General features: G+C 48.8%; 2 protein-coding genes and 4 non-coding genes across 14 annotated transcripts in view; all 6 read left to right on the top strand.

The window, feature by feature from the left end:
- Kif2c (kinesin family member 2C) overlaps positions 1-13,405 on the top strand; it is a 22,539-nt gene extending 9,134 nt beyond the window's left edge. For 7 of the 9 annotated variants that reach the window (XM_021161001.2, XM_021161003.2, XM_021160999.2 and 4 more), the window contains 14 exons: positions 874-974; positions 1,444-1,539; positions 3,228-3,282; positions 3,358-3,520; positions 5,636-5,726; positions 5,894-5,957; positions 6,034-6,125; positions 6,549-6,691; positions 7,457-7,661; positions 7,767-7,877; positions 10,390-10,457; positions 10,749-10,854; positions 10,953-11,057; positions 12,675-13,284. In XM_021161001.2, the coding sequence (XP_021016660.1) occupies positions 874-974; positions 1,444-1,539; positions 3,228-3,282; positions 3,358-3,520; positions 5,636-5,726; positions 5,894-5,957; positions 6,034-6,125; positions 6,549-6,691; positions 7,457-7,661; positions 7,767-7,877; positions 10,390-10,457; positions 10,749-10,854; positions 10,953-11,057; positions 12,675-12,890 (1,616 nt within the window). In that variant the 3' untranslated portion in view covers positions 12,891-13,284. Of the gene's footprint in view, positions 1-873; positions 975-1,443; positions 1,540-3,227; positions 3,283-3,357; positions 3,521-5,635; positions 5,727-5,893; positions 5,958-6,033; positions 6,126-6,548; positions 6,692-7,456; positions 7,662-7,766; positions 7,878-10,389; positions 10,458-10,748; positions 10,855-10,952; positions 11,058-12,674 lie in introns of all 9 variants that reach the window. The other 2 variants (XM_021160997.1, XM_021161002.1) reach the window with 1 other exon arrangement.
- A 2,720-nt stretch (positions 13,406-16,125) lies between these two features.
- On the top strand, positions 16,126-18,548 carry Rps8 (ribosomal protein S8). Its single transcript, XM_021159979.1, has 6 exons — positions 16,126-16,200; positions 16,590-16,696; positions 17,164-17,263; positions 17,563-17,738; positions 17,943-18,072; positions 18,397-18,548. Exons 1-6 carry the CDS (start codon positions 16,197-16,199, stop codon positions 18,504-18,506), a joined length of 627 nt encoding a protein of 208 aa, XP_021015638.1. The 5' UTR covers positions 16,126-16,196; the 3' UTR covers positions 18,507-18,548.
- On the top strand, positions 16,420-16,498 carry LOC115030957. Its single transcript, XR_003836551.1, has one exon. It is a non-coding gene; the product is annotated as a small nucleolar RNA SNORD55/SNORD39 (small nucleolar RNA).
- On the top strand, positions 16,982-17,085 carry LOC115030965. The gene has a single exon (XR_003836559.1). It is a non-coding gene; the product is annotated as a small nucleolar RNA SNORD46 (small nucleolar RNA).
- Positions 17,794-17,861, top strand: LOC115030963. Its single transcript, XR_003836557.1, has one exon. It is a non-coding gene; the product is annotated as a small nucleolar RNA SNORD38 (small nucleolar RNA).
- On the top strand, positions 18,223-18,292 carry LOC115030962. Its single transcript, XR_003836556.1, has one exon. It is a non-coding gene; the product is annotated as a small nucleolar RNA SNORD38 (small nucleolar RNA).
- Positions 18,549-21,127: the final 2,579 nt, after the last annotated feature.

The raw sequence follows: 21,127 nt of genomic DNA, 5'->3' as shown, positions 1-21,127 counted from the left end.
ACTCACTTTGTAGACCAGGCTGGCCTCGAACTCAGAAATCCGCCTGCCTCTGCCTCCCGAGTGCTGGGATTAAAGGCGTGCGCCACCACGCCCGGCTTTTATATTTTTTAATGTGTATGAGTGTTTTAATTGTATGCATGTCTGTGTACCTGGTGCCTGTGGAAGTCAGAAGAGGGCACCAGGTCTCCTCGGTTGTGAGCTACCATGTGGATGCTGGGAATCAATCCTGGGTCTTCTGCAAGAGCAAATGGTCTTAGTCACCGAGCCACCTCTCCAGCCCTGCCTCATTTTGATTCTACAGGAACTAGCTGCATAAGCATAAAGAGAGCTTAGGTCAAAACCAGGGTGGGGTGGTTATCACTCTGACGTCACTCTAGCCCAGTTAGTGCTCCATGGACTTGTCCATCCAAGGGTCAGAGCCGGTGCGTCTTGCATTTACTGGTGGGGCACGTTGGTGAGGTGGCTGAACAATGAAAGGTGCTTGCCACCAAGCCTGATGGCCTGAGTTCTGTTTCTGGATCCCACATGGTAGGAGGGGAGAACTGACTTCTAAAAATTAAACCTGACTTCCACATGTATGGTGTGCATGAGCATGCGTACAAATATACACACTAATTTACAAATAAGCCGGACATGGTGGCTCACACCTTTGATCCCAGAATGTGGGAGGCAAAGGAGGGCAAATCTGATCTATAAAGGAGATCAGCCTGATGTATCTACAGTGAGTTCTGAGATAGCCAGAGCTACACAGAGAAGCTATCTTGAAAAAAGCCAAAATAGCGGAAGCAGGTAGGGTCTAGAGAAAGAAGACCTGTTTTATGAAAGATCCAGAGACTGACAGAGGGAACCCGGTGTGTTTCCTTCCCTTCTTAGTTCGGAGGAAATCGTGTATCGTGAAGGAGATGGAGAAAATGAAGAACAAGCGTGAAGAGAAGAGGGCCCAGAACTCGGAGCTAAGAATAAAGCGAGCACAGGTGACTGTCGGGAGATGTGGTTGAGAGTTTCCGCACAGGCCCCTAACAGATGTGCATTCAACTGATGACCAGCTGAGCCATACTCGGTGCTGATTGGCCAGTGGGGTGGCCCATCTTGTCCTCACAAGGTGTAATGCTCTTGCTGGGCACACCTGCCTGCTTTCTCATCCATCCCCTGGAAGCTGTATTATCACAGGGTGGAATCGGTAGCAAAGAAGGCTCCTTAGCTGGGTAACTGCTCTGAGGAAACCCATTCTGTTGCTTTGCCTCCTAAGATGGTGAAAGCAGCTCTCGTCCTTGGTACATGCCTATTCTCCCTCACAGTCCTGCCTCAGAACTTTGTGCCTGGCTTCTCAGACTGGAGCCGGGGTGAGGCACTCCTTAGCTGCGGAGCTGTTGCTGCCTGGTAGCTCTGGGTCTAAGAGCACCTGCACCTGAACTTTTGTCCTGTCTCTCCTGCCTCACACAGGAATATGACAGCAGCTTTCCAAACTGGGAATTTGCCCGGATGATCAGAGAATTTCGTGTTACTATGGAATGTAACCCGCTTACTGTGACAGACCCTGTGAGTATACCAGAAAGTCTCCTTCTCTTCCCTGAGCAGGTAAACAACTGAAGGACAAAGAGAAAGCATGCAGAGATCACCATGCACTCTTGAGTGTTCTCTCTCTCTCTCTCTGTGTTTATGGGGGTTGAATTTGGTACTCCATATAACTGAGCACAGTCTCCCCTTGAACCCAACAGTTTTTAAAGATAGTGTCTTAGGGCTGGAGAAATGGCTCAACAGTTAAGAGTACTTGTTCTCCCAAAACACCGGGGTTCCATTCCCTACATGGTGTCTCACAGCCAGCTGTAAATCCCCTGCTTCCTGGGCACTGCTCCCGTGTGATACACAGACATGGACAGGCCAGCACTCTTACATATTTACAAAAACAAAGATCATACTTTAGAACTGCTTGGCCTAGAACTTGCTGTGTAGACTAAACTTGCCTTAAACTCACACAAATCTGCTTGCCTGTCTCCCAGGTGCTGGAATTACAGGGACCTGGCAGTACACCCAGCTAACAGTGTTCTTACATTAGCTTTGTTTCCCCAGCAGGGTGCTTGTGCTCACTCCCATATGGACGACAGGACAGCTTGCAGGACTCAGTTCTCTAATGTGTGTGTGTGTGTGTGTGTGTGTGTGTGTGTGTGTGTGTGTGTCAGGGATTGAACTTGGGTCTTCAGGTTTGGTGTCCCGACTGCCTGTATCTGCTGAGCCATCTCCCAGGATGGTTTTTGTTTGTTTGGCTGGATTTTTTTCCCCTTCTTGAGACAGAGTCTCAAAGTATGGTGAGATTACAGGTATATGCTGTCAAACTTGGCCTTAAAAAAACAAAACAAGGCCTAGAGAGCTGACTCAGCAGTTAAGATCACAGGCTGCTCTTCCTGAGGTCCTGAGTTCAAGTCCCACTAACCTCATGGTGGCTCACAACCATCTGTAATGGGATCTGATGCCCTCTGGTGTGTCTGAAGATAGCAACAATGTATTCATACAATAGAATACAATAAACAAATAATTCTTTAAAAAAAATAAAAACCAAAAAAACAAAATTCTGGGTGTATTGCGCATGTGTGGACATGCCGTGGAGAAGGTCAAGGACAACTTACTGTGTTGGGCCTCCTATCTTGTGGGTTCCAGGTATGGAACTCAGTTCATCAGGCTTGGCAAAAGAGCTCTTGCCCATTGGGCCATCTCATCAGCTAGATTTTTTGTTTGTTTTTAAATACTTTAGGGGAGAACATTAGTTAAGGCTCAGATGAGGCGCTCTCTGCTTTAGGCTGGCCTGACTGCTAAGGACTAGTTGAGTCGTGCTGAATCCTTGAAGGCCGTGGAGTAAGAGAACGAGGGCCATTCAAGAATGACTTTCTTGTCCCCTAGAGTGGTTAACAGGGTTCTAGTATCAGGTTTCTTTGTCCCTTGCTAGAGCCAAGAAAGGGGTTGTGGGGGCTGGTGAGATGGCTCAGTGGGTAAGAGCACCCGACTGCTCTTCCGAAGGTCCAGAGTTCAAATCCCAGCAACCACATGGTGGCTCACAACCATCCGCAACGAGATCTGGCGCCCTCTTCTGGAGTGTCTGAAGACAGCTACAGTGTACTTACATATAATAAATAAATAAATCTTAAAAAAAGAAAAAGAAAGGGGTTGTGGATAAACTCTGCTTTGGTACTGTTCTGACCTCCCCTTGGCTGTCTCCCGTCACTCTCTCGCAGATTGAAGAGCACAGGATCTGTGTCTGCGTCAGGAAGCGCCCACTGAATAAACAAGGTGAGCTATTGAGTCAGAAGCAGAGGGCTGGTCCCGTGTGCAGAGAGCAGCCCCTGAAATCTTCTCCTTCTGCAGAACTGGCCAAGAAAGAAATCGATGTGATTTCTGTTCCCAGCAAGTGTCTCCTCCTGGTGCACGAACCCAAGTTAAAAGTCGACTTAACCAAGTACCTGGAGAACCAGGCTTTCTGCTTTGACTTTGCGTTTGATGAGACAGCTTCCAATGAAGTTGTCTACAGGTGAGCCTTGTACTCTCGCTTATCCTCCTCATGCCACTTTCTCCCCCAAGTCTGTCTCTGTCTGACAGCAGACGTCGAACTCCTCCCTGATCTGTAGAGGTTTACTGGGTTAGCTCTCTGATTCAGGAGCACTGGCGCCTCTAACCGTGAGGTCTAGTTTGGGACCTGTCATGACACCTTTTAAGCTATAGCAGCCCAGCCTTAGATGACTCATGAGTGAGACATTACCACTGCACTGAGGATCATGGGTAGGCACCAGCAGTTCTCTTTGATGTTTTGTTGGGACAAGAGCTCATTCTGTAGCCCAGGCTATCCTAGACCTGTCTGTGTTGCTCGCTCACATGGTCTTGAACCATGACAGTCCTGCCTCAGTCTCGCAAGTGCTGAGATTATACTTTCCAATGGTTTATGCAGCTACCTCATGACCCACATGAGCTTAGCAGCCTCAGGTATCTTCAGATTTCCTCTGTGCAGTGTGCCACTCAGCACTTAAGCTTACATCTTTGGCTGTGAGCTTAGTCTTTCATGTCTGAGCCTTCTCTCCATCCCAGCATTTAATTCACAATGAAGGTTTGCAGGAGGGGGTTGGTGGTGGGGTGTATTTGTGTGGATGCATGAGGAGAAAATGGACATGGTGTGCCATGGCGTGTGTGTGGAAGTCAGGACAGCTTTGAGAGGTCAGCTCTCCTTCCACAAGTGCAGACTTAGACAGAAAGCACTTTTTATCAGCTAAGTCCCAGCCTTCAAGGCTTTGGGTTTGTCAGACATTTTCTTTTTAAAGAAGTTTGGAGGTGCAGTCTTACACTTCTGGTGCTGGGGAAGCTGAGGTAAAAGGTCTTGACATTGGCCAGGCAGTGGTGGCGAACGCCTTTAATCCCAGCACTCCGGAGGCAGAGGCAGGCGGATTTCTGAGTTCCAGGACAGCCTGGTCTACAGAGTGAGTTCCAGGACAGCCAGGGCTATACAGAGAAACCCTGTCTCAAAAACAAAACAAAACAAAAGACTTGCAGCTTGACAGGCAGTGGTGGTCACTCCTTTAATTCCTTTAATCTCGTGAGTTAGAAGCCAGCCTTGTCTACAGAGAGTTCCAGGACAGCCAGGGCTATACAGAGAAACCCTGTCTCAAAAACAAAACAAAACAAAAGACTTGCAGCTTGACAGGCAGTGGTGGTCACTCCTTTAATTCCTTTAATCTCGTGAGTTAGAAGCCAGCCTTGTCTACAGAGAGTTCCAGGACAGCCAGGGCTACACAGAGAAACCCTGTCTTTTATTTTTTTGTTTGTTTTTTGTTTTTCCAGACAGTTTCTCTGTACAGCCCTGGCTGTCCTAGAACTCACTCTGTAGACCAGGCTGGTCTCAGACTCAGAGATCTGCCTGCCTCTGCCTCCTAAGTGCTGGGATTAAAGATGTTTGCCACCACTGCCCAGCTGAAACCCTGTCTTAAAAAAATGAACCAAACAAAAAGACTTGGAGCTCTACAAAGGACCATGTTTTAGGGAGCACATTTTGCAAACAGTTTTTCCTTCATGTTCTTGAGTTGCTGTGGACTCAACCACAAAGAGAAAATACTTCTGAAAGAGCGGCCAGTGAGATGGCTTACCAAGCCTGGTGACCTAAGCCGGGGCCCCAGGTTAGGGTGGCAGAAGGAGAAAACTGACTCCCACACGTTGTCTGCTGACCTTGCCATGTGTCACACCACGTCACCAACCCATGTGCACACAGAGATATACATGGAATTGAAAAGTTAGAAAGAACTGTTTGTCTTGAACATAGTCAGTTCTTTTCATTTTTCCCCCCTGAACAGTAGAGTGTAAGGAATATATCACCTTTCTATCTTATTAGAATATAGATAATCTAGAGATATGTAATAGTGTATGTAAGTGCTGTGCAAACATTATGCCATTTATATAATGGACCTGAGTAAGAGTCAACTCAGTGACAGTGTTTGCTTAGCATGCTAGGCCCTGGGTTCTGCCCAGAAGAAAGAAAGAAAAAGGAAGTGATTTAACAGCAGCTATGTGCTGAGTATCCGTGGGGGTTCCCGTAGCCAATACCTCTTGGACTCTAAGGGATAGCTACAGAAATGCACTTCCTCTACACTGTCTTTTTTCCTAGGTTCACAGCAAGGCCACTGGTACAGACGATTTTTGAAGGGGGAAAAGCAACATGCTTTGCCTATGGACAGACAGGCAGTGGGAAGACACACGTGAGTATTTCAGTCAGGAGAGAAAGCCTTACTAATTTCTTGAGAAGGAAGACAGAGCCTTTGCCATGCCAGATGCAGAGAGGGGCTTTAGATAGGTCCATCCTCCTGACTCTGGCATGGGCCACTGTGCTCTACTGGGCTGTGTCACATGCGCTTTCCCTTTGCAGACAATGGGTGGAGACCTGTCTGGTAAAAGTCAGAACGCATCTAAAGGGATCTACGCCATGGCTTGTGAGTAAACTGTTTGGCTACATTGGGATTGGGTATGGACAGCAAGCTGCTTACTCAGGGAGGCTCTTCCTTCCAGCCCGGGATGTCTTCCTTCTGAAGAATCAGTCTCGATACCGGAACTTAAACCTGGAAGTTTATGTGACATTCTTCGAGATCTACAATGGGAAGGTAAAGTGACTTAAAACCTTGTGTGCGAGCCGTCCTCTTTCTTTTTTGGTTTCTTTGTGTAGCCCTGGCTGTCCTGGAATTCACTCTGTAGACCAAACCTCGAAGTCAGCAATCCACCTGTCTCTGCCTCCTGAGTGTTGCGATTAAAGGCATGCAGCACCACCACGTGGCCGGCTGCTGTTGTAGTTAGTTTTTTGAATTTGTTTGTTTGCTTTTAGTAGTCTCAGCTTTATAGATGGAACAGGCTAGAGTGGTTCAGTAACTTGCTCAGGTTGGTACAGCTAGTAAAGCAGTGGCATTGATGTGAGTCATGGAAATGGGTTCACTTGCTAGGTCTGTTACCTGAGCAGGCTGGGGCCAGCTCTGCAGGAGCAGGGTACCCAGCACCTATGGACCTAAGCTTATGCTCTCTGCCTGGCACAGGTGTTTGATCTGCTCAACAAAAAGGCCAAGTTACGTGTGCTGGAGGACAGCAGGCAGCAGGTGCAGGTTGTGGGCCTGCAGGAGTACCTGGTCACCTGTGCTGATGATGTCATCAAGATGATCAACATGGGCAGTGCCTGCAGGTCAGAGTGCTGGCAAGTGGAGGGAACTACTGGTAATTCCTGGTTCAGGTGATGCCGTCTCAGATGCAGAGACAGCGTGAGCAGGAGACGCCATCTCTTTCTCAGACTCAGCACAGCAGCTGTGGGGCCTCTGCCCTAGGGGACCTGGTAGAGCAGATAATCCCAGAAGGTCTCGAGGACAAACTTAGAGCAGGCTTTACTGACCGGCATTCTTGCCCGGGATCTGTGAGCTTCTTGCTTTCCCTTGTGGAAGAAGTGGGCAGCCCTGAGTCTGTTGTGGGCCGGAGGTAAATAAGCACCCTCCTGTGCTGGCTGACACATGCAGTGGGGCACTGGGCAGTTGTGGGGCTCAGATTTCTTCCTCTCTGTGTTGAGGATTAAACCCAGAGCCTGCCTTTGCATGTGAGGCAGGTGCTCTGTTAGAGCTCCATCCACACAAGAGCCCTCAAGTTTGCACAGGTACCTAGCCCCCTTTCCTTGTGGCCGTCAGCCCCTCTCCATCTTCATGAGCCTGAGGTCTGGCTGATGCCCCAGCACAGACTCCGGTACTGATTTGACTGCCTGGAAAATACTAGGTTAAGAGCGACTGTGTTGGAGGACAAAGTAGATGTTAGAGAGGGAAGACACGGGACTTGTTAGGGTCCTGATCTATGTCCTTGCTTTACCATAGGTTTCACTGCTGGGCCCTAGGCTAGTGTAGACCTGGGGGCTCCCGGGGGTAGTGGCCCAGAGCTTTATACCCTTTGTCTTTCCCTCCTTTAATAGGACTTCTGGACAAACATTTGCCAACTCCAATTCCTCCCGCTCCCACGCCTGCTTCCAGATTCTTCTTCGAACTAAAGGGAGATTACATGGCAAATTCTCTTTGGTGGATCTGGCCGGGAATGAACGAGGGGCCGACACATCTAGTGCTGACCGGCAGACTCGCATGGAGGGAGCAGAAATTAACAAGTCTCTCCTGGCTCTGAAGGTAGCAGGCCGGTGCTAGTGGAGCCTGGCAGCTAGTTGGGAAGGGAGAGAGTAGGCTGCATAAGAAGTGAAGAGAGGGTCCAGTGTTTTTTCTGTTGCCCCACAGGAGTGCATCCGGGCGCTGGGACAGAACAAGGCTCACACCCCGTTCCGTGAGAGCAAGCTGACCCAGGTGCTGAGGGACTCGTTCATTGGGGAGAACTCGAGGACCTGCATGGTGAGTGGGGGCTTTGCAGGTGGGCTTGCAGAAGTCCCAGCTTGCTTTGCAGATGCTGCCCTGTCTTGGGCAGGGAGCTCAGCAATCTTAGTAAGGAGGAAAGAGTCTGTTCTCTTTGTGTAGGTGCAGCCTTGGCTGAGGACAGCCATTGCTCCCTTACCAGGAAAAAGGGTTCTGGAATTCAGGAAGTGAACCTTTAGTAGATACGGAAGGAAGTCTTTCCACGGCTTCCCTCTGGGTCCATGGCTTCTACCGTGGAATCTCATATTCCAAGCCTCCAGTGACGTCTTCATTCCCTACTTTTCTGTTTTCTTTCTTTTAAAGATTTATTTGTTTAATGTATGTGAGTACACTGTCATTCTCTTCAGACACACCAGAAGGGAGCATCAGACCCCATTACAGATGGTTGTGAGCCACCATGTGGTTGCTGGGAATTGAACTCAGAGCCTCTGGAAGAGCAGTCAGTGCTCTTAACTGCTGAGCCACCTCCCTATTAAAAAGTTTTTGAGACAGGGTTTCTCTGTGTAGCCCTGGCTGTTCTGGAACTCACTTTGTAGACCAGGCTGACCTCGAACTCAGAGATTTGCCTGCCTCTGCCTCCCAAGTGCTGGGATTAAAGGCAGGAGCCACACCCGCCTGGCCTTCCTTCCTGCTTAATCTCCAGGTCCTGCTAAGTGAGATCTGCCACTATCCAGAGCACACCTCTCCTCTTCTCTAATAGTACCTTTTCATGAATAGACTTCTCTATCTCTATTAGTATTAGTGTTAGTTAATACTAATTATTAGTGTACAAATTAGTTAATACCCCTGTTCCCTCCTTCTCCCTCTGTCAGTATAGAGGGTTGAACTCAGACTTCCAAGGCCTCGCCAAGTATTTTACCCTGAGCTTTCTGTCTAATCTGTAAACCCTTCTCTCAGAGGCATCCCCTCAGGGATTGAGTAACCTGAGCAGGAGTCACCGAGTTTTGAGATGTCTCTTTGATAGAAGAAATTAAAGAAGCAGAAGATAATTAAGAGCACCTTTAAAAACAGAACCCAGCCGGGCGTGGTGCCCCCTGTAGTTATAGTTACTAGGCAGGCTAAAGGTGGAGTATCATTTAGAACCAGCCTGGACAACGTGAAGACCCATGCTGGAAACCTTTAGTTTTGTTTTGTTTTTTTTTTTTTTTTTTTTTTTTTTTGGTTTTTCGAGACAGGGTTTCTCTGTGTAGCCCTGGCTGTCCTGGAACTCACTTTGTAGACCAGGCTGGCCTCGAACTCAGAAATCCGCCTGCCTCTGCCTCCCAAGTGCTGGGATTAAAGGCGTGCGCCACCACGCCCGGATTTGTTTGTTTTTGAGATACAACAGGCTAGCCTCAATTTCACAGTGATCCTGAATACAAGGATTATAGATATGATGTATCACACCATTTGGGAGCCTCTTTTCTTTATTGGGGAGTGGAGTTTGGTCTCTCTTTGTAGTCTGACTGTCCTAGATACTGCTTTGTAGACCAGGCTGGCCTCAAACTCACAGATCTACCTGTTCTGCCTCCTAAGTGATGAGATTAAAGGCGTGCATCACCACCACACCTGGCAACCTTTTTCCTTTTTCTTTTTTAAATATTTTTTAAGTTTAGGGCTGGAAAGATGGCTCAGTATTTAAGAACACTAACTACTTTTCCAGAAGTCCTGAGTTCAATTCCCAGCAACCACATGGTGGCTCACAACCATCTCTAATGGGATCTAATGCCCTCTTCTGGTGTGTCTGAAAACAGCAACAGTGTACTCACATATGAAAAATAAATCTTTAAATATACATATTTTTTAATGTATTTATATGAATATTGTGCTTGCATATGTATGTGCACCACAGATGTACCTAGTGTTCTCAGAGTTCAGAGCAGGATAACTGATCTTTGGAATTGGAGTTTTATGGTTATATACGGCCATATGGGTGCTGGAAGCTGAACCCAGGTCCTTAGCAAGAACAGGTGTTCTTAACCACCAAGCTATCTCTCCAGTTCTTTTCCTTTTCCCAACCTATGTCTCACTATATGTAGCTCTGGCTGGCCTGGAACTCATTACATAGACCAGGTTGGACTCAAACTCACAGAGATCTGCCTGCCTCTACCTCCCAAGTTCTGGGATTAAAGGGTATGTGTCATCATGCCTGACTTTTTTTTTTTATATTTTAAACCTGTGTTTATTGTGTAAGTGTGTACATATGAACATATGCCATGGTAACCATGTGAGAGTCAGAAGACAATTCACGGGAGTCTACTCTCCTTCCTCCATGTAGGTCCTAGGGTCACATTTAGCCTTTTACTTGCTAAGCCATCTCACCAACCCCCCCTGGAGCCGGTTTTTAAAGTTGCCCTAGTTTACATGCCCCGGAACAAATAGCCTAGCAGAGCACATGTGCTTCAGACACACCTGTCGGCTGACACTCCTGGTGCCATCTCCAGGGCCAGAGTGTCCTGTGTCCTCAGTCCCTGACTCTCAAGCTCTAAACATGAGTTTCCTCTTTTCTCAGATCGCCATGATCTCACCAGGCATAAGCTCCTGTGAATACACCTTAAACACGCTGAGATACGCAGACAGGTATGCGGGCCTTCATCGTGGTGAGACGGACAGGGAGCATCTAAGGGACAGTTGAATGTCCTCCATAAACAGTATGTGTGTGGAGGTCAGCTGCATGCTAGGTCAGTCCCAGTCCTTTCCAGTATATAGTATGTGAGTGTCTCTTTCTTTGTCAGCTTCAGCCTCTCCTTGGCTGCAGACTCCTGCTACTCACCCCTTGGATCCCTAAGATTTGTTGTCTTGAGTGGTGGTAACACTCCTGTAGTGAGTGCCCAGGGGGCTGCTGGGACATTCAAGCCCTTATTTCCTCAGAGTCAAGGAGCTAAGCCCCCACAGCGGGCCCAGTGGAGAGCAGCCGATTCAGATGGAAACAGAAGTGATGGAAGCCAGCTCTAATGGGACGTCTCTGACTGGCAATGTAAGGCGGGAGGGTGAGATGCAATGTGGCCTTTGAGATGGACCTTGGGCCCCAGTCTTTACACTGTTATCTCCCTCTTTGGCCTTCGGTTCTCCAAGGAAGAGGAAGAACTGTCTTCACAGTTGTCCAGCTTTAATGAAGCCATGACTCAGATCAGCGAGCTGGAAGAGAGGGCCTTGGAAGAGCTCAGAGAAATCACACAGGTGAGAACTGGCTCCGGCCAGGGAGGGATCGATTGGCAGGCCACTCTCAGCCTGCAGAGCTCAGCTCCATCCTGCAACATAGGCTGGGTTTGGCTGCTCTGGCTCCTTGTTGGTTTGGGACAGGGCAGTCCTCTACAGCCAGCTCTCCTCAGTCTCTCTTCTAGGAGAATTAATGACACAGGCTCTCCTGTGGCACGGTGCTGCTGTCTAGGGGTGAGAGGGTCCTGCATGTAAGGGATTGTCATTCGGTGTAGTGACACATGGTCCTACAACACCTCCTACTGAAAGGCCTTTAGTCTCACGGAGCCTCAGTTTCCTTTTCTCTAAGCTGGGGACACAGTGTGGTCTTTGGGGACTAAATGCTAGACTGCTATAGCTGCAGTGTGGTACCGGCATCACTCAGAACCGAGGAATGCGGGGGAGGGAGGGGTCTTTTGTTTTGTTTTGTCTTTTCTTCTGTATTTTTTCTTTGTTTTTATTTTTTGGGGACAGGGTTTCTCTGTGTGACAGCCCTGGCTCTGCCTCCCAAGTGCTGGGAATAAAGGCATGTGCTAGCACACCCAGCCAAGGGAGATGCTGTGGGAGAGGTAGGAAGCATCCCCTGATAGTGGCAGACAGCGAAGCAGAAAGAGCTTAGGACACTGTGGTGAAGACTAAGTGTGCAGACTCGTCCCCCTTCCCTGTGGAGTCCAGGGCTCTGCAATAAAATGGTGGTCTTTTACATGAGAGTTGACTGTAGAAGCTGAACAGATATCACAGGGAGGCAGATAAAGACAGGGTCAGTGGGGCTAGAGGGCCTTGCATCCTGCTCATGCCAGAGGCTTAGATTTTATTATGATGCATTGAGTGAGGCCTCCAGCAGTGTGGTCAGAGCAGAGGTTGGCTGTTTGATTTTTATTTTTAATGTGTTTGAGTGTTTTTGCCTGCATATATTTATATGCTTCATTTTTTTTAAATATTATTTATTTATTATTATTTATGTGAGTACACTGTAGGTGTCTTCAGACACACACCAGAAGAGGGCATCAGATCCCATTACAGATGGTTGTGATCCACCATGTGGTTGCTGGGAATTGAACTCAGGACCTCTGGAAGAGTAGTCAGTGCTCTTAACCGCAGAGCTATCTTTCCAGCCCACCAGTTTCTGACTCTTAAGAACAGAATCAATGATGTTATTCACTTGACATAGGGACAGATTTCGGATAGGATGATGCTAAGTTCAAGCTACGGATTTTCTTTTGTTTGGTTTTGGTTTAGGCCATGGTCTCTTGAAGCCTAGACTGTCCTTAAACTCCTGAAGTTTCTTTTCTTTGTAATTTCTTGTGGGTATGGGTACCTGTGTAGAAGGCAAGGATAACGTGGAGTCAGTTCTCTCCTGGGAATTGAACTAAGATCGTCTCTCCAGCCCAACCTCCTGACCTATGAGTGCTGGGATCATAGGCATATTCCACCCCCTGGGCGCAGACTGAGGACTTCCTGAGGACAGGGTTTCAGGAGGCAGAATGAAGGTTTGGCCTCCTGCTTGTGTGTCTATATTGCAGGTGGTTGAGCTCTGTTTGCGACTTGCTGGAGTGTTGTGGTGAGTTTAAGCTGACTGGGTTCTCCCTGTTGTTGCAGCAAGGACCAAACTGGCTTGAGCTCTCCGAGATGACGGATCAGCCAGACTATGACTTGGAGACCTTTGTGAACAAGGCAGAATCTGCCCTGACACAGCAGGCTAAGCAGGCGAAGCACTTCTCAGCCCTTCGAGAAGTCATCAAGGCCCTGCGCCTAGCCATGCAACTGGAAGAACAGGCTAGCAAACAAATAAACAGCAAGAAACGGCACCAATGATGACTTCAAATAAAGATCTGTTTGATTTCACACTAGCCTCTTCCCCTCCCCAGAAAACTTTGGGCACCTTCTGGCTTTGATTAGAAACTGAGTTGGACAGGTTGGGTGAATGTCAACTCCGGGGCATCATGCCCAGGAAAGCTGGGGAGAGACGATGTTCTTTTCCTCGGTTTGGAGCAGGAAGAAGGAGTTTTAATGACTGTGCTTCCTCTTCTCCTCCCCATGGAAGGGGAGCGCTGTTTGGGTGGTTCGCTGGCTCAGCATCCACTGCTGGTGGGAACGCTGCGGGGTTCGGCTGTGAGGTGCGTGCTCTGGAAGAGAAGCGGAGCTTGTCTGCCTCCTGCTGCCTCTGCCTGCAGTATCACCCGTGGTCTAAGCACTCTCATGATTTTATACTTTCAGAAAAAAAGTTTTAAGACTTCTTTGGGTTTTTTGTTTTTGTTTTGAAGCCTAAGAAAGTCACTAGTTCTTGGCTTTATGTATTTATATGCTGTACCTAAACAATAAAGAAAAAACAAAACAAAACCAGATTCTGTGTGATTGTCAGAAGATGATAGTGTGTCTTGAGCCTTCTGAGCCCAGGGACAGAGCTACCACCTTGGGCTCTGATTCTGTTTTTTTTTCCTCAAACACCAAGCCCACACCTGTGACCTCACAGCAGGGTAGAGCTGCAGCCTTTGACTTGTCTGCCATAGATGTGCATTGAGCTCCAGGTTCTCTAGTGAATGCGGCTGGAGTCCTACTGCCTCCTGTTGTATAGCCCTAGCTACAAAGCAGCAGTGATTTAACCTGGCAGGCAAGCACTCTACAGCTATCTCCCCAGCCCCTGGGAGGAGAAACCGAGGCACGAGAGGGTGACAGACGCCCCTCCAAGCGGAATCGAGGCAGAGGACAGCAGGGACAATGCCCCACTAAGTCTCTAACCTCAAACTCCAGTCACCCTGCCTTAGCTTCTGCAGTTAACTGGAACATAGCCTGTGGCACCAGGCCTGGCTTAGACTGCTCAGGACATGTTGAAGAACCGGTAACCCTGACAAGAAAGCACTTGATTTCCTGAAGAGAAAGGCCTCTGAAGGGAACACTTACTATGGTTCTACACAGAAGCTCGCTGGGTGGACTGAGGAACCAAGCTTAAAGGCACTAGAGGGTTCCATGTCAGAATGAATGCAGTGATTGGTACCCAGGTGTCTCTACAGGGTTTTAATGGTCATGTTGCGCTCAGATTGGGTAAAACAGTGACTTGGCCCACGAGCTGAGGGGTGAAAGTCCTTGGCTTTGCCTCTCCTATGAAGGGACTGTTGAGGCTTACACCTAGGGCTTTCTGGGAAATAGCAGGCAGGCCCACCCTAAACCTTCCTAAAATCCCCCATCTAGTTTCTTTGCGGTACGCAGAAGTTACTTCTTGCCACAGACCATTTCCATGGATGCTGCATCTCCCAGCCATACCAATGAAGTGGTTCTTATAAGGTCTGAGCCCTATGGTTTCTGAGCTGAGGACTGAGGGAGCTTTGACTGCTGAGCAAGACCTGCTTCTGCACGACACCCATCTTGCAGAAGTTGCTGGACAGCTGGCTATAGTTGCAATCTGTGATGTTCTACAAACCTGTCTCTTGTACATGACCTTCAGTCTCCTGAACCAGGAACTTGCAAATCCAGCTCGGGTACATTGGTGGTGGCTCTGACTTGCATGTGGCAGATTCTCTTTACCACTGAAGTGGCCCAGCTGCTGCTATGAGGGATACTATGGCAAATCCCAAGGTCAGGCCAATCCAGAAAAGCTGGATGTGGTAGCTCACCTATAATTCCACAAGTCAGAAAGGCTGACACAGGAAGATTACCAGGAGTTCAAGGCTAGGCTGGGTTACTGTGAGCATGTAAAATCCTCAAAACAAAAACAAACAAACAAAAAAGCTGGGTGGTAATGCAGTTTTAATCCCAGCACTTGGAAGACAAATCACAAGCTTGTGCCTTCAGGCCTGGCTCAAGAACATTTTTAAAACGATTAAATGATATTAAAACAAAATTAAAAATCACTTCAAAAGTGTAAAATCAGATACGAGCAGTAAAAACCTCAGAATCAAAATTTAAAACATTTGAAGTTAAAGTTTAAAATTCAAAAAGAAATCGGTCAGGTGAGAGGTCCCTTTAAAAGTAGACGTTCAAACCCGAAATTAAAATTTCCTTACTGACATTCAAGGCCGACGTTTAAGTTTAAGAAATAAAATGTACTGAGCTCTCATCACGTCTGACGCTGGAGCCCCGATGTCCTCTGCTTATTTCACTTGGAGGGGCGTCTGTCACCCTCTCTTGCCTCAGTTTCTCCTCTCAGCCAGCCGCTTGTTCCTCCCACTGAGCAGTAGCTCATTCTTTAGCTCAGGCTAGCCCTCAACTGGTGATCCTTCTCTGTCTCAATGCTGGATTTCAGGTTTGACCCACTGGGCCAGACCAGATTGTCAGATACTCTGGAATTGGAATTTCAGGAATTGTGAGTCGCCTAAGCACTTGATGCTTTTGAAGAGACCCTGAGCACAGTGTGCAGCACCAGTCTTTCCAGAACTTTTGTTGTTTTTTGTTGTTTTTTTGTTTTTGTTTTTCGAGACAGGGTTTTTCTGTATAGCCCTGGCTGTCCTGGAACTCACTTTGTAGACCAGGCTGGCTTCGAACTCAGAAACCGCCTGCCTCTGCCTCCCGAGTGCTGGGATTAAAGGCGTGCGCCACCACGCCCGGCAGAACTTTTAATTTCCTTTTTAGATTGCTAATTGCTGCCATGTAAGAGATACACATTAATTTTGTGTGTTCATATACAGGGTCAAGCCCACCTGTGAACAAAGCGTTAGAACTTCTACTTCACTTTTCCTCCTTTTTTTTTTTTTTTTTTGGTTTTACAAGAAAGGGTTTCTCTGTATAGCCTAGGCTGTCCTGGAACTCACTTTTTAGACCAGGCTGGCCTCAAACTCAGAAATCCGCCTGCCTCTGTCTCCCGAGTGCTGGGATTAAAGGTGTGCGCCACCACGCCCAGCAAAAAAAAAAATTTTTAAAGGACAAAATGCAAGCACAACAACTGGCAAGTGTGCCCTATAGCTCAGTTTAAGCAGCCGGCCCTCCAGACCGCCCAAGGTCAAGGGAGTTGAGGCGGGGTCCGCGTGAGTTCGCACGCCGCAGGACCCTCCCCTGTGCTATCGTCCTAGGCTCGCCGCGGCCCCAGGTCCTTCCCGGCAACCGGAAGAGACGTAAAGAAGGCGGGGCTGAGTTTTAGAAACCGGACCGTGAAGCTTTGCGCTTCCTCTTTCCAGCCAGCGCCGAGCGATGGGTGAGTGTTGCTGCGGGCTGGGCCGGGCCGCGGGGGAGCGAGCTCCATCCGTTTCCATCCTGCCTCCCAGCCCGGCCAGACGCATGCTCGGCCCGACCGTGGGCCACGGGCAGCCGTGGCAAGGGCCTGCGGTGGGCTGGGGCTGTGGAGATCGCTGCGGTCGCCTCCGGGGTTCGGGGCTGCGAGCGGGCCAACATGGCTGCCGCGGGCCGGGCCGCACGCGGATGATGACACCCGGGTATGCTGCACACTCCCGACTGCGTCGTGGGGAAGCCAACCTTGGAGAGCTGAGCGTGCGGGCAGCCCGCCCAGCGCGGGCCCGGGAGCGGGCTGAGTGGCCGGCGCCGAGGCCCGGTTGCTCAGGCTTGCGTCCTCGCTCCCACACACAGGCATCTCTCGGGACAATTGGCACAAGCGCCGCAAGACCGGGGGTAAGCGAAAACCCTACCACAAGAAGCGGAAGTATGAGCTGGGACGGCCCGCTGCCAACACGAAGGTGCGTGCGGGGGTCGGGGGGGGGGGGACGACTGGGAGACTGCCTTCCCCTGCGCTAGAGCGTGTTTGCGGGGGAACAAGAGTGGCTGTGATCACTTTTGTAAGGCTCACGTTTCTCGGTGCTGAGGACTGGACATGGATGTGTGTCCACGTGCAGGGCCTGTGCACCCCGATCTCCAAGCTTAGGGTCTACTGGAGCCTAGGAATGGGAGAGCTGAAAGATGGTTGTGTTCCTCACTCGGATCCTTTCTGTGTTAGAGGGGGTCTGGTTTTTCTTCCTGGAGGTAACTAGGGTGATGAAAACGTATCCTTAGGCGTGGTTATGGCCGTCTTGGCCACTTGTACACCACTTGCCAATGCAAGGACTTGTCATAGTTACACTGACTGTTACCTCCGTCTGGTTCGGGTTCCTCTCCCAGTCCCCTCTATTTTTGATGACACATGTTCTGACCTTCTTGCGTTCTCTAGATTGGCCCTCGCCGCATACACACAGTCCGAGTTCGAGGAGGCAATAAGAAGTACCGCGCCCTGAGATTGGATGTGGGGAACTTTTCCTGGGGCTCTGAGTGTAAGTAGGTGTTGAAGTATTTGAATTTGTTCCTTGCTGAAAGATCATGAAGTAGTTGGAGAATTCTTTGCCCTTAACTCCTGCAATGAGAGGTGCTTTCTAGAGAATGTTAACAAAAGATCTCAGTAGTTTTTAAAAAAAAAGGGGCTGGAGGAAGGGAGTTTAGGCACTGACGCTGGGTATTCCCTTCTGCCCTTGCTGGGGAAGTGGGTAGGTGTGTGTGTACTGGATGCTGCATTCAGGCCTGGAACACATTAACTGCCCCAGCCCCTGGATTGTGAATCTCTTTTTGTATGCAGGTTGTACTCGCAAAACAAGGATCATTGATGTTGTCTACAATGCATCCAACAACGAGCTTGTCCGCACCAAGACCCTGGTGAAGAACTGCATCGTGCTTATTGACAGCACGCCGTACCGACAGTGGTACGAGTCCCACTATGCACTGCCCCTGGGCCGTAAGAAGGGGGCCAAGCTGGTGCGTTGTCTTCCTGTAAGGGGTTGATTGGCTCGGGGTGGGATGAGTGCTGCCTTCTTGTGATGAAAATACTGTCCAGTTCTGCTACTGAAGGAATGAGATGAATACTTTAGTGCTGAAGAAGGCAAGCATGGCGACTTTGGGAGGTTCAAGGAGGCTAGTGACCTTCCCGGTGACGAATCAATTCATATTCTTTTCATTCAGACTCCTGAGGAGGAAGAGATTTTAAACAAAAAACGATCAAAGAAAATTCAAAAGAAATACGACGAAAGGAAAAAGAATGCCAAAATCAGCAGTCTCCTGGAGGAGCAGTTCCAGCAGGGCAAGCTTCTAGGTGAGGTGGCTGGGGAGCTGGGATTGGCGGAGTGGTGGTTTGACCCTTTCTGGTTCAGTGGGGTACATGTGAGTGTGGGTGGGGAGCAAACGCTAGGAAAGCAGGGTGTGTAGCTGGGGCCAGGGGATGGTGCCCTGACTGGCGGTGCTGTCTCGGTGATGAGAACTTTGTCCAGTTCTGCTGCTGATCTCTTAAGTGAGGATGAAGTTATCTGAGGAGACAGTTGGCCTCAAAGCCTACCCTCTGGGTGTCAGGCCAGTGTGAGCTTCTACAGGTGGTGTGGAGTGTCTTGTCCTTTACTGAAGACTGCCTGTTCTCTTTCAGCCTGTATTGCCTCAAGACCAGGCCAGTGTGGCAGAGCAGACGGCTATGTGCTCGAAGGCAAGGAGCTGGAGTTCTATCTTCGGAAGATCAAAGCCCGGAAAGGCAAATGAGCCTCATGCATAGTGTAATAAAGGTGTCTGCTGTTCTATATGTATGTTGTCTAGGTGTTTGGAGAGGCTGTTTTTTTCCTGCTCTCTGAGCAAAACCTGAGGAAATTCATCTCTGCTGTGCAGCTGTAGTGAGGGGCCCAGTCCAGTAAAGCCAGAATTCCCCTGGTCTTTTGGGAACCTAGAGTATGGATTGGTGTGGCAGGGGCTCTGAGTTTCAGCATTAGGGTGTGTGTAAACCATGCTTGTATTAGGGCTAGAAAGGCTGTCCCTTTCCTTTGCAGACATGAGTTTTGAGGGTTCTTTAATTGGTGTGTGTGTGCTGTGCATCTTAAGCACAGAGCTGGCTACACCTCCAGCCAGGTTCCGGGAAGGTCTGGGAACTTTGACGTTGAGAGTCTTCCAGCAGTTGAGATTTTCGTAGATTTTGAAGTTACCTGCAGAGAATCCTGAATGGGGAGCAGCGACAGGACTGTAGAGCTGACAGTTATGTAAGAGTGGGTTCTAGGTTAGAGCATGGCCTTACTGAGTGGTTTAGGGGTTTTTGGTTGAGGCACACTTGGCCTTGGCTGGCCACGCCAGGCAGATAGCAGCTCCTGAGATCCAGACCCACCTTATCTAAGAGGACTGTTGATAGCTTTAACAGCGAATTTTTCTGTTGAATTGTTTTACTTGTGAATGGGCTACCCCATAAGGTAACTGGCCGCAGTGTCTCTTTGGACACGGGTGTCAAGGTTAGATTAGAAGGGAGTGTCTTCCACCTTAGAAATCTCACTAAACTGAAATGCCAATTTAGCCAGTGAGCTCTAGAAGTCCCCTCCAAGACTGGGATTCCGGGTGTATTCTGTTGTACCTGGCTTTTATGTGGATGCTTGGAGGTTTATATTTAGGTCTCCATGTTTGCATAGCAATTAGCATTTTATTGTCTTGACCTCCCAACAATTCAAAGTTTGTTTTGAGGGTAAGTTCTGAGGTAGATCTGTCCTGGAATTCCAAGACCCAGAAGCTTCTGCCTCTTGTGAGTGCTGAGTAAGGGTGTGCCCTACAGGAGCTTGCTTACAGTTCTGGAAGGTTAATCTGGCCCTCTGGGTGGGGGAGGGGAGCATTGCAGCTGGGCAGGTCCAGCACCGCTGCAGTTTGCTGAGTTTATGTCTGTCAGAAATGTAGGAAGGAGAGAGCTGACTGGGAATGGTTAAGGTTTTAAGACTGAAGTGTGATTGTTTTTGAGGTGTGGTGTCACTGAATTTGGATTGGCTGATCAGAAACTCCCCGAGTAGACCAGGCTAGCCTTGAACTCATTTTGCTTTTCCCTCTCCAGTGCTGGGATTAAAGGTATGTGCCATCACGCCTCACCTAATAAGTGGGTTGGGGGGTTTGTTTTTGAGACAGGGTTTTTCTATGCAGCCCTGACTGTCCTGGACTCACTATGTAGAGCAGGCTGGCCTTGAACTCACGGGGATGATCCACCTGCTTCTGCTTTCTGAGTGCTGGGATAAAAGACACGAGTCACATGTGACCAGCTTTAGAGACAGGCATTGAGCAGGCCTCCAGGTTATGTCTGTGGAAGTGTGCGTTTGTAAACTGGTCACAGGTGTGAGCGCATGTTGTAGCCTTCAGCTCTTGAGCTCAGTTGAGCTTCCCCGTGGTCTCAACTAGCACAGAATTTTTAATGTTTTTGTTTTGATTTGTTTTACATTGCATGTGTTTAGTTGTTTTGCTAACTGGAATGTACATCACACGTGTGCACTGTCCTTAGACCCTGAAACTACTGTCTGGTAGTGAGCTGTTGTGGGTGTTAGAGCTCTGAGGTCTTCAGCTAGTGCTCTTAACTACTGAGCGCTCTCTCCAGACCTTAAAAGTTTGTGTGTGTGTGTGGGTGGGTGGCCCCTCACTGGGCACCATCAGCTCAGTCCCATCAGTCAGATCTAAGCACATTTAACCTGAGCCACTGCCTCCCTCTAGATTGGGGGGTGTTGCATCCCTAGGAGCTGAAGTACTGATGGTTAGGAGCCACCTGACTGGGTGCTGGGAACTAAGCAAGTTCTGAGAGCACCAGCCAGCAAGCACTTTCCAGTGCTGAGTGTGCCCTCTGTAGCCCCAGGTTGGCTTCAGTTTTGTGGTAATCTTGCCTTAGCCTTCAGACTGGTAGGAGAGCCAGGGCTATGTTGTCAGGTTGTTTCTATGCATGTCTTGCGGTTTAGTTATTGAAACAAGTTCTCATGGCCTAGGCTGTAGCCATGGATAATAACTCCTGATCCAACTCACTGCAGTGTGTGCCACCAAGCCTTGCCTTTTTGAACTTAATGGATGTTAAACATTGTTTAATGAGCTGTCCTCCACTTCAAGGCAGATTTGGGATTTGATAGTCTTTTTGTTTGTTTTTTTGAGACAGGGTTTCTCTGTGTAGCCCTGACTGTCCTGGAACTCACTCTGTAGAAGAGGCTGGCCTTGAACTCAGAAATCTGCCTGCCTCCCAAGTGCTGGGATTTAATATTTTTTTTTTATTATTATTACTTATTTTCCTCAATTATATTTCCAGTGTTATCCCAAAAGTCCCCCATACCCTTCCCCCCCCCCACTTCCCTACCCACCCATTCCCATTTTTTTGGCCCTGGCGTTCCCCT

This window comes from Mus caroli, chromosome 4 (assembly GCF_900094665.2).
Source record: "Mus caroli chromosome 4, CAROLI_EIJ_v1.1, whole genome shotgun sequence".
Classification (NCBI taxonomy): Eukaryota; Metazoa; Chordata; class Mammalia; order Rodentia; family Muridae; genus Mus; species Mus caroli.
This window is presented reverse-complemented; position numbering and strand designations above follow the sequence as displayed.

Coding starts and splice junctions, on each gene's coding strand:
- Rps8 (XM_021159979.1), top strand. Junction 17,264..17,562: donor CTTTTCCTGGGGCTCTGAGT/GTAAGTAGGTGT, acceptor TTTTGTATGCAG/GTTGTACTCGCAAAACAAGG. Junction 17,739..17,942: donor GTAAGAAGGGGGCCAAGCTG/GTGCGTTGTCTT, acceptor CTTTTCATTCAG/ACTCCTGAGGAGGAAGAGAT.